This window comes from Lacerta agilis, chromosome 10, assembly GCF_009819535.1.
Source record: "Lacerta agilis isolate rLacAgi1 chromosome 10, rLacAgi1.pri, whole genome shotgun sequence".
In the NCBI taxonomy this organism is placed as follows: domain Eukaryota; kingdom Metazoa; phylum Chordata; class Lepidosauria; order Squamata; family Lacertidae; genus Lacerta; species Lacerta agilis.
This window is the reverse complement of record NC_046321.1, coordinates 116,187-127,181: the sequence shown is the minus strand read 5'-3', so window position 1 is coordinate 127,181 and position 10,995 is coordinate 116,187. Positions and strand designations below refer to the sequence as shown.

At 56.2% G+C, this 10,995-nt stretch overlaps 1 protein-coding gene across 1 annotated transcript; it reads left to right on the top strand.

The window, feature by feature from the left end:
* Positions 1-840: 840 nt before the first annotated feature.
* ADM2 (adrenomedullin 2) lies at positions 841-9,842 on the top strand. Its single transcript, XM_033162462.1, has 2 exons — positions 841-1,757; positions 9,096-9,842. Exons 1-2 carry the CDS (start codon positions 841-843, stop codon positions 9,487-9,489), a joined length of 1,311 nt encoding a protein of 436 aa, XP_033018353.1. The 3' UTR covers positions 9,490-9,842.
* The last annotated feature ends 1,153 nt before the right edge of the window (positions 9,843-10,995 follow it).

Here is a 10,995-nt window from a genome sequence, read left to right as displayed (position 1 = left end):
TCTTCCACCCCTCTGCCTCCTGGCTTCTCATCCTAATTCCTCTCCCTGGAGGAGTTTAACATCCTGGGACTCAGCAACCCCACCCCAGTCCTTGGCCCTGAGTGTGGCCAGACAGGGAGTGGGGGCAGTAATAATATTATTATTAATGCTGCGGCTGCCCCATTCCGTGTATGGAACCCGCCCACCTCTCCTGTGCTCACAGGGCGTGTGTGTGTGTGTGTGTGTGTGTGTGTGTGTGGAGTTTGCCTCCTTGGCAGGAATCCTGCCCTGGATCTGCCAGTCCCCAGGGGTCATTCTGTGCACAAGCAGAGCTCCTGTTAACCTAATTTTGGAGATCCTCTTAAAGATAACGCTGGATCCCTGGATTGAGATGCTGAGAGGACACTTAGTTGCAAAGCCTCCCAAGAGATTTAAAAATGGAGAGGTCATGAATTGCAAAGACATCATTTTTTTTAATGCTGATGTGACCAGAAGAGCCAAGCTAGTTTTCATTTGCAAAGTAGAATATACACAGAACCAAGCCGGAGGAGGGGGAGGGAACTGGATCTGACCGTGGGCTGGATCTCCAGCTCCCCCATCCTCTGCAGGCCCCTCTGACAGGAGGGCGAGGACCCATTTCTTCTTTGCGCCCCCTTCCCCTTGCGCGATCTCCCCAGTAGTCAGCTAATCCAAAGCGCCAGCAAGACTCCCAACCTGCCCCACCCCGACATCCCTTTGAAACATGGCCCCAGGTGTGGGGCAGGCAGGCAGGTGTGCTTTGCGGAGACGGGGACCAGTCAAAAGGGCTCCCTCGCTCCGGAGGGGGCAGGCCTGGCCACTGAGTCTGGGGCGGGGAGCGGGATGCCTTCCTGCCTGCGCAGAGGGGCTTCCAGCGAGGATGGGGAGGGTGCTCTTGGGGAAGAGCTCAGTCGGCGCCCACACGAGAAAGGAGCCGCGCAGACCAATCCCCCGCCAGGAGTGCCTCTGTTGCGGCTTGTTTCTTCGGACGAGGCTACCAAATCCCTGGTCATCTCTGGAGTCCAGGCGCCTTCTAGTGGGCGGCGCAGGCCCTGCAGGCTGGGACCTCGGTGCGAATTCACCCAGGAAAGCAGGAATCCCGAAGGCGCACTCGACGGGGGATTCTCCCCGGTTTCTCCGTCTCCCCTCGTCCCCGCGGCGGGAGGTGGGGTCGTCAGCACAGACCAAGGCGTGGGAGCTTTGGGGAGGTGTGTGACCCCGGACGGCCATCCCGTTCTCCCTGGCAGCCCCAGCCAGTCAGTGGCGGTCTTGGATGCCCCGCCCCGTCGCGGAAGGAGCCTCCAGAGGCTTGGCCATCCTGGGCAGCTGGTATTTAAGCCGCGTCAGACGGCGCGGGGAGGCAGTTTGCTGCTGCGGGTCATATTCCCGGAGGCGGCCGAAGCCGGAGCCGGAGCCGTCCAGGAGAGCCAGCGCGCCGTCCAGCTCACCGTCGAGGATTCCCGGGCAACTCTCGCCGCTCCGAAGGAACGGGCAGCCCGAGCTCCACCAGCCAGAACTGCACCCGACTACGGCACAGGAGCCAAGCGGCTCCCTTGCAGGGCAGCGCCCCTCACCGGGACCTCGCGCCCTGAAGCCCTCTCCGCCGCCCCCAGCGCCGCCATGAAGCGCCAGCTGCGCCGGGAGCCCGCTTGCATCAGCCGCGGTCGCCTCCTCTCGCTCCTCCCGCTGCTCTTTCACCTGCCGGGCGCCTCGCCCGCCTCGCCCGCACCATCGGAGCGCATCTCGCCGCTGTCGCTCAGGTGAGTCCCCGCCCGCCCGCCCGTCGGAGAACTCTCCTGCTGCTCCGTCCCCTCCAGGGAGGGCGAAGGTCGGCAGCCGCCCGTGGGGGGTGAGGAAGGTACTGTCTTGGTACCTGAAATGGGGCCGGGAGGTGACCCCAGCAGCCCCGCCCCGCCAGTGGCCGCCTCACAGTAGAGCGGAGAGGCCTGCCTGCTCACCCCCCATTTCATGCGGGGTGGTGAGGGGGGGGGCTGGCACTGGGGCAGTCCCCTTGCAGAGAGGGTGGTGGGGCGTGTGGGGAGCCGCTGAGCTGTGGGCCTGAAGGTGCCCCTTCCTCGCCCCTGCCGGCTGGGACGGAATCCCTTTTTGCCCTTCTGGAGGGGCGTGCAGTTCAGTGGAAGGGAGTTCCAGGGACCGACCCGAGAACCCGACTTCTTTCTCAGGCAGAGGAACACCCCCCCCCCCCCGCCGTGGCCGGGAGCTGCCGCAGCGGAGTGCCTTGCATGGGGCGGGATTGGGGGCGCTCCTGGAGTTGCTCTTGGGAGAATCGGATCGCGCCAGTTGGGACCAGCCTAAAGACCCTTTGCTCGCCCCCACTCCTTGCATTTCCACGCAGCAACCCGGAGCTCTCGCCTGAAATGGGGGTGGTGGTCGGGATACCCCCCAATATGCTCAGGTGGGAAGGAAGGAAATTCAGGAATCCCCTTCCGCTGGATTTTGGGGACTGCGCTTCTGCCCTGGGCTGGAATGGGAGTGCCAGCCTGCCAGCCACTTCAGCCCGGCGAGGATCTCCTTTCAAGCTCTGTGAAAGCAGACGGAGGCAAACCTCCGCTAGGCGGTTGTGACAGCCTTGAGACCCGCGGGTTTGGAGCGGCATAAATTTTTTATAAATCATCATCATCATCATCTCCAGAAAACATGCAAGGCCCAGATGAGATAGAAGCCATAATAAAGCAGCAGTAACCATCCCAGAACCCTAGAATATTTCAGAGTTGGAACGGTCCCGAGGGTCATCTAGTCCAGCCCCTCGCAATACAGGAATCCTGCCCACAGCCATCCCTAGGTGGGCTTGAACCACTAACCTTCTGGTTCACAGCCAGATGTACTGGCCCATTGTGCCATGATGAAGGCGTCCTCTCTGTCATCCAAGCAGGAGGATGTGTCCCCTTTAGCAAGGAATTGAACTAGTGTAGAGCTCCCATTTGTGACAAGGTTTGGCAAAGGAAGTTCTCTAACAGCCACACACAGAGAGAGTGCACATACAAGCAGGCACATGCACACATTTGTCTAGGGGTTCCATTGAGAAGGAAGCAGTAAATAAATGTTAAATAAATTCTATATACAATTGAACATGTTGCCTAGGAAAATGCCTGCCTGCTAAGAGAGAGGGCGGCTTAAGGAAGAAAGCCAAGCTATATACCGTTTGGGATACCTCTCTGTGAAAAGGGGGTGGGTGCGCAAACGAGACTTGGACTTATGCAGGGAGAGAGAGAGAGAGAGAGAATTGATCTCTGGGTCCCCAGAAGTATCTCCCCATTGGCACAAGGCTTTCTGTTGCTGACTGAACAGTTGGCAACTGCGTGGGGGCATGTGAGTGTGGCATGACTTGGCACCCTTGGGTGCTTCGACTCCAAGCACCTGGGCAGTCAGAGCATTTCTGTCAGCCAGGCAGGGAGCAGCTGAGTGGGTGAGGGTTCAGGCCGAGGGGGGTGGTCAGGTACTCAGGGCTGGATGTCTGGCTCATCACCTGACCCTCGGATGGCTGGGGGGAAGTGAACCTGAACCTGCGTTGCCCCTGAGTCAAGGGAGCGGAAGGGCAGGCAGGGGTTCAACGGGCATCATTTGGGCTCAGCAGAGCTTGGAGCAGGAGGGCTGGGCAGGCTCCTGACTGCACAGTGGACTAGAGCTGTGTGTTCTCCCTCTGGGCAGAGAGGAGTGCCTGCACTCGAGGCAAGTGGGCAAGCAACTGGTCCCAGCAAAGAAGGATGGAGGGTTTTCAGCCAAGGGCTGGTGGCTTGGAGCAGGAGGGCTGGGCAGGCTCCTGACTGCACTGTGGACTAGAGCTGTGTGTTCTCCCTCTGGGCAGAGAGGAGTGCCTGCACTCGAGGCAAGTGGGCAAGCAACTGGTCCCAGCAAAGAAGGATGGAGGGTTTTCAGCCAAGGGCTGGTGGCTTGGAGCAGGAGGGCTGGGCAGGCTCCTGACTGCACTGTGGACTAGAACTGTGGGTTCTCCCTCTGGGCAGAGAGGAGTGCCTGCACTCGAGGCAAGTGGGCAAGCAACTGGTCCCAGCAAAGAAGGATGGAGGGTTTTCAGCCAAGGGCTGGTGGCTTGGAGCAGGAGGGCTGGGCAGGCTCCTGACTGCACTGTGGACTAGAGCTGTGTGTTCTCCCTCTGGGCAGAGAGGAGTGCCTCCACTCGAGGCAAGTGGGCAAGCGACTGGTCCCAGCAAAGAAGGATGGAGGGTTTTCAGCCAAGGGCTGGTGGGTCTGCCCCAGGGTCTTCTGCTGCTGTTGAAAATACAGCTCCAGGAAGTGTGTTGACACAGTGGGGGGTGGGGAGACCCTGCAGACCTTTGACCACTGCAGACCACTAGTTCTGCTCAGAGGATGGGGGTAGGGGGCAAGGCATTGTTGGGGCCTGACTTCTGTGTCTTGCTCCCTCCTCTGTCTGTGAGCCAGGGGATTGGGGCATCCAGCTGTCTGCTTGGGACCACAGCTGGGCAGTATGGCAGCATCTTCTCTGGTTCCTCTAGCCCCTGCTCCAGTGCTAAAGGGGGTGAGCAGCAGGTGGAAGCCCAGGGAATGAATGGGAGCCCAGCTGAACCCTTCCTCCCCTCAACCATGCAGCACTTGGGAGCCTGGAGATGGAAAAGCAAGCAAGGCTTCCATGAAGGCGAGTGGAACAGCTCCCTAAGCAAGAGAAGGCTGTGGGCACCACAAGCACCTCCTGCCTCCTGCTGTGTTTACCCAGCATTCAGCTGTGATGCAACTGTTGTCTTTGGTTTCGGCCCTCAATGGCGGAGCAGAGGCTGCTTCCCAAGCAAAGGATGGGGAATGAATTACAGCCCCCCCCCCGCCATTCCTCCAGGGAGACCCATATCGTCCCAACAGTCCTGTGAAGCAGAACAGCCTAAGGGAGAGAGACTGGTTTGGTGTCAGCACAGCCAAGCAGAGATTGGAACTGGAGTTTTCCCAGCTGAAAGACTAACTTTTATTGAGGCACCTACTAGGAAGTGCAAATTATGATTCTTGGCTTGGGTTTGTGGCTCCCCTACAGGGCTCCGGCTGTTGCACCATCTCCTGCAACATTTTTCCTATTCAAGCAAATGGCAAGAGGTGCTGCTTTGCCCGCATCCCATCCAGGGATGGCAGGAAATGCTCATTTGTGGCAGATGGAATCTGCCCAGAGTACCAGGGCAGTTTCCATCAAGGCTGATTCAAGGCTAAGCAACCAGGAAGTACTGAGCAGAGGGCAGATGAGAGAGCGGGAACTGCAATGAGCAAAGCAGGGGCGCAGGATTGTTTGATCAGAGTATTTATATCACCCCGCTTAGCCACACAGGATGGCTTACAATATAGGTGTCTTTTAAAAATCCAAAGCAATTACCAAAGTCATGGTCAGCAGTTTAAAAATCATATTTGGTTGTGACTAAAACAAGGAATGAATCACCTCTCTCTCTCTCTCTCTCTCTCTCTCTCTGTGTGTGTGTGTGTGTGTGTGTATGTGTGTAAGGAATGTATGGGTGTTTATGTATAGAGGTGGGCAAATGTTGTCTGTCTTCAAAAGGGAAGAGGGGAGTGTCTCCAAAAACTACTGAATGGTCAATACAAGATGAGTAAGATGTCATTCTGTGGCCATCTAGAAAATATAGCATGATGACTAGGAGCCAGAATGGGTTGATCAACTGTATGGCTTGGAAGATCAACCTTCCCTCCTGTCTAGTTGCTTTATCTACAATGAACATAGTATATATTGATTTAAGCAAAACATTTGACCAAGTCTCCCATGTTATCTTGTTGACAAGTAGGTAAAATAGAGGCTGGGCAACACTACATTGAGATGGATCTAAAACTGGCTGAGCAGCTGTGCAGTGACTCTGTGTCAGGGAGGTCTTGAGCTGAGTGCCAAGGGACACTGTCCTGCTCAGTATTACTTTAGATTACTTGGAGTATGGAGGATGCTGATGCCAAGCTGGGAAGGGTATGAGGACCTCAGAAAACAGAGTGAAGGTTCCAAAGATCTTGACAGGCTGGAAGACTGGGCTGAAACCAACAGAATGAAAACCTACAGTGATAAATGTAGAGCCCTGCATGTAGGTGCAAAGCAGTAACAGGTCTTGGGCTCTCAAATTTCAGTGGTGCAACAATAAAATTTGGTGCCCTCTGTCTCTCCTGCTCCATTCTACATCATTGTTGTGGCGCCCCCTGTGGCGTCAACACCCAGTGGGGCAGAACCAGTTGCGCTACCCTAAAACTGCCTATGTGCAAAGAATCAGAGGCACAAGTATAGGATGGGGAGCCCAAGTGTGCAGAAACGATCTCGGGGTCTTAGTGGCTCCCAAACCGAACAGAAGCCGGTTGTGTGATGTGCCAGCTCAAAAAGCTGATGCAATCATAAGCTGCATTTGCAGAAGCAAACATCTCTCTCACTCTCACTTACACACACACACACACACACACACACACACCACAGGCCTGAGGACCAAGGCCTCTGCAGAGCCAGGCAGTCATCACACCCAGCTGCAGCTGTGCTAGGCGGCCTCACTTGTGGAGGTGAGAGGCATCTCCTCCTTTCCTGTTACCTGAAACTGTGGTGAAGGTTTGGAGAGAGGCTGTTGAACCTGGCCTGTGTGTGGGCTACAGGCCTTTGATGCAGCTGGCCTCCACTCCCTCCTTGCTGCCTGCCTGCCAAGCGTACGTGTCCTGTGGCAGGTACAGCTCCCTTGCCTTGCCTGCGCTCCTCCCCCTCCCGCCCTGCTCCTTCCCTCTGGCCATCTCCCAGTCTCTCCCTCCGCCTTTCCTCCTCCAGACCAGTTCCTCTTCCCTGGTGGAAGGAAGCTGACATCCTTCTCCATGCCCCAACCTGACACATGCTCTCTCCTCTCCTCCATTCATTCTCCTCCCCACCATCCTGCTTCTCAAATGGAAAAGGTGGCTCAGCTGGTTGCGTCAGGGCTAGGCCACACATAGTTTCTCTTGTGGTCTGGAAGAGACGGTTGCAGCCACCCAGAGAGACATGCTGACCAAACGGAGACACCTTCCAAGGTCCTCAAGGAGGGACTGCTGGGGTTAGAGGGAGCTTCTGGGCTCAGCTCACGAGTCTCTTCATGGCTGGTGCAGAGCATGGCCCTCAAGAGATGACCCCCCCCTTGCTGTGTCCTGCCACAGACGTGGGGGGCTGCCCTTCCTGGAACCACCATCAAGGAAGCAGTTTCATCCTATGAGGATGGCCAGTCAGGCAGGTCTGCCTCTGCTCAGTTACAAAGGCCAAGAGCTGAGCTTTCAACATGCATCTGTCCAAAGCAAAAGCCGAGGTTGAAGTCTACCAATTTCAAGCAATTAAATGTTGCTTCATTTAAATGTGTAAAATATTCCTTCTGCCCCAGCTGACGTTTTGCCACATTGATCTGAGACGGGCCATAGTTCAGGGACAGAGCACCAGCTCCACATGCAGGGCCCAGGTCCACTCCGCAATGGCCCAAGGGCTGCGCATATTCCTTGCCTGAAACCCTGGAGAGCTGCTGCCAGTCAGTGCGGACAGTACTGAACTAGATAGAGCAGGGGTCTGACTTGGAATTCGGCAGCTTCCAAGGTTCCCAACAGAACGTGGGCATGGGGACCTGTCCCTGGATTGGGGTGGGAGCTCATCTTCCCACCCAAAAGGGGGCTCTGCCCCTGCTTCTCCTCTCCCACGATATCATTCAGGATCCTCCCATGAAGGACTTGGGGGGGGGGGAGTCCTTTAAAAAATAGCTTCCTATTACAGTAATTAATTCTGAGAGAAAACCCAAATACAGAACATTAAGTTTTTAAATGGGAGTGAGTGGAAGAGCCGCACTTGTCTCTGAGAATGGCAACCATCTCCAATGGCTATTGGCCATAAAAGGAAACAGCAGGGAGAAGGGGGCACAAGTCACAGCTATACAAATGTACATATGTGCGCGCGCGCGTACACACACACACACAGCAAGGGTGCCCACAGTCCCACACTCGGCACAAGCTCCACACACAAAGACCAAGTATATTTTCTGACTCCCAGTACCAGACCTCACATGATTTTCTCCAAGAAAGATACCAAAGACTGCTGTCCTCTGCCTGGATTCTGGAGAGCAAGTCACACTGAGCAATGTGGACTTTAGGAGGGAACACTCCGGCTTTCTTGTCTATGACATTGGAGGCAAAAAGTTCTTTCTCAAGCAGCCCATTCTCAACAAAAGGGCATGTCCCAAACTGCCTTATTCCTGCTGCTGTTAGGATGGAGGGGGGTCCCCAGCCAGAGCCCTGAAACTCAGTGGCCACTGGGCCACCTGACCACATTTGAGGTTGTGGAGATGGAGATTCCTTTGGGCTATAGGAAAATTCACCTGGGGTGCGAGGCTTGCCCTTCTTTGACCCTGTCTCACGTGCCCAGTGCCAACCTGATGCACCTGACGGGAGGCTCTGGCAGTGGGGTCTTCACTGCTGACTTTCAGGGCTAGCCAGTTCCTGGAGATGCCCATGCGCACCTCCAGGTGAGCATCTGACAAGCTGTTTAGGGGTTGGAAGGTAACCACGAGTACTTTGAATTGGGCCTGGCACCACAGTGGCAACCCACAGGTTTCTCTCCACGACAGGCTGCTCTGTACACCCACTCAAACATGCTGACCCAGATCTGCAGCCTCCCCCCGCCCCCGAGCCCTCTTCTTGAGTCAGGCTGGGCCTTCATCTGTGCTTCTTCTGCTCTGACAGGACTCACTCTCACCCTGCCTGGACCATCCCACTGGAGAGGCAGACTCACCTGTGATGAGCACTCCTCCTCCTCCATGAGAAAGAACTGTGAACGCAGTTTCTGGGCAAGGGCAGCCAAGCCGTTTCAAGGAGCATTCCATGAGCCAACCCTGTGAGGGCACATGCCGGCTCTGGGCTGGGGCAGAAGTAGGTGTGGCCCCTGCACCCCCAGGGGCCACACAGGCAGGTGGGGGAAAGGAGGCTTTGATTCCCCTCCCTCCTCCACATCCCATAAACAGGCTGTGGCTGCTCCATGAGCCCTGCTTCTGCAAGGACTTGTGCTCCTGCTCCAACATGCCTCTTTCCCTTCTGCTACCAGTGGAGGGCGAGGGCTGGAGCCTCATGACACCTCTTCCATCCTCTCGTTGCAGGAAGCCCTGGACCAGAAGCCACCCACCAGCCTGGCTGCAGAAGAGGCCAATGACAGAAGAGCTTTCGGACAAGACGGCCAGAATGTGGCCAGCCTGGAAGCCTCACGTGGTGGCACCAGGAAGCCGGCTCCATCTCTCCGTTCTCCCCAGATGCAGACTGGATCCCCAGCAGCCTGGCAGCCACCCTCTGTACCGGCTCCTGTGGACTCCAGCCCTCCGTCCAAAGCGCCACGCAGCCCCCCACCCGCACCGTGCGCAGCTGATGCGTGTCGGCTGTGCCTTGGGCACCTGCCAAGTGCAGAACCTGAACCATCGGCTCTGGCTTCTGAAGGGCCAGTTGGGACGTCAGGAATCAGCCCCCATGAACCCCAGCAGCCCCCACAGCTATGGGTGAGGGAAGCAACAGACTCCAAGACCGGAGAGGGTCTCCTGCCTTCCCCCTGGCACGTCCTTGAGGAGCTGGCCTGGCCTCTCTGGCGGTCTTGACTGGGGATTCTGCACTGAAGGGAAACCCCCCCCCCCACTGGAAGGGGCCATGAAGAAGCAACTAGGGCCCAAGCCCTGACTAGAGCCGGCCGAGGGGTGTCTTGGCCATCTGATGGAAAGGAGCGGAGCAGCAGCCCTAGACCACCATGCAGGAGAGGCAGGTGCATATGAGGGCTGGAAGGGCTGTGCGCAACATTACACCAAACACAACTCCCACACTTGCACTTGTTATGGAAAAAAATAAACATCTAAGTGATGGTCTATCTTTTGCCAAAAGAGTTTTCTATGCATTTGGGGGTGGGGCTGAGGCCATGCCCATTTCTACAAGGAAGTACCCCTCACAGTAAAATGAAATGCCAGACTCTCTTCCCCTCCGGGTGTCCCTTGAGCCTCGAGGAAGGCTTCTTGCGGCTTGGCAGGTACAAGCAGTCAGCCCAAGAGCCATCGAGGCAGACTGAAGGATGTGAGAACAAGGAAGCCAAGACCAGCTTCCTTTTTTAATTTATGCAATGTATTTCTATGTTGCCCTGCCTTAAAACAACAGGGTGGTGTACAGCAATAAAATGTAAACCATTTTAAAATGTGGGAGTTCCCATGTGGGGGGCCACAGCCAGGGCTGGATTGAGGTTTGATGAGGCCCTCAACTCCTGAAGGTAATGGGGCCCTTGATATGTCCAGCTGTCCTTTGTCAACAACAAATGGTCGCTGTTTTGTGTGTGGAATATATGCTATATGGTCATTTATGGACCTAATAGGTATCTCAAGCCATATAACACAGGCAACCAGTCCATGCAGAATGTAGGCACCCTATATATAGAGAGGAGCAAACCAGTGATATTTTAGGGAGCAGGCTAGCAGGTGGGGCCCATTCCTTGCATCAGAGGAGCCTATACAACACAAAACACTCTTGCCTGTATGGAGGTTTTATTTTATTTGTTTTTTATTTTATTTTATTTTATATTTTGGAAATGGACATCCAGTTTTCCCCCCTTTAATTTTTTTTTTTGGGGGGGGGTCCCAGGAGAGTGGGGCCCTAAGCCAGAGCTTGTCGAGCTTAGACGTAAATCCCCCAAGGGAGCAGGCTCTGGGCTGGGGGCTTACCTGTCAGTCCGCGGGGGAACGGAGAGAACTTTCTCTGGAGATCTCCCTGGATCCCCGGCAGTTTCTGAACTCCTCCTCGAAGGGTCCCCCACACTCGCCCCTTGAGCAGCGAGGGCGAAACCCCGTTCCGAGGGGACCCCCAGGGCCATCTAGTCCAGCCCCCGGCAAGGCCAGAGCTGCACCGCTGGCTCCCAGGGGAAGAGGAGGACTCCCGGCCTCTCTCCCGCCTCCGCCCGGTCTCCGTCCCCGGAAGGGGGGGGGACAGGAAGGGGCTTCGGCCGACACTCCGGAAGTGCGTCATCCCTGCGCGCCC

Coding starts and splice junctions, on each gene's coding strand:
- ADM2 (XM_033162462.1), top strand. CDS start 841: ATGCCTTCCTGCCTGCGCAGAGGGGCTTCCAGCGAGGATGGGGAGGGT. Junction 1,758..9,095: donor ATCTCGCCGCTGTCGCTCAG/GTGAGTCCCCGC, acceptor CTCTCGTTGCAG/GAAGCCCTGGACCAGAAGCC.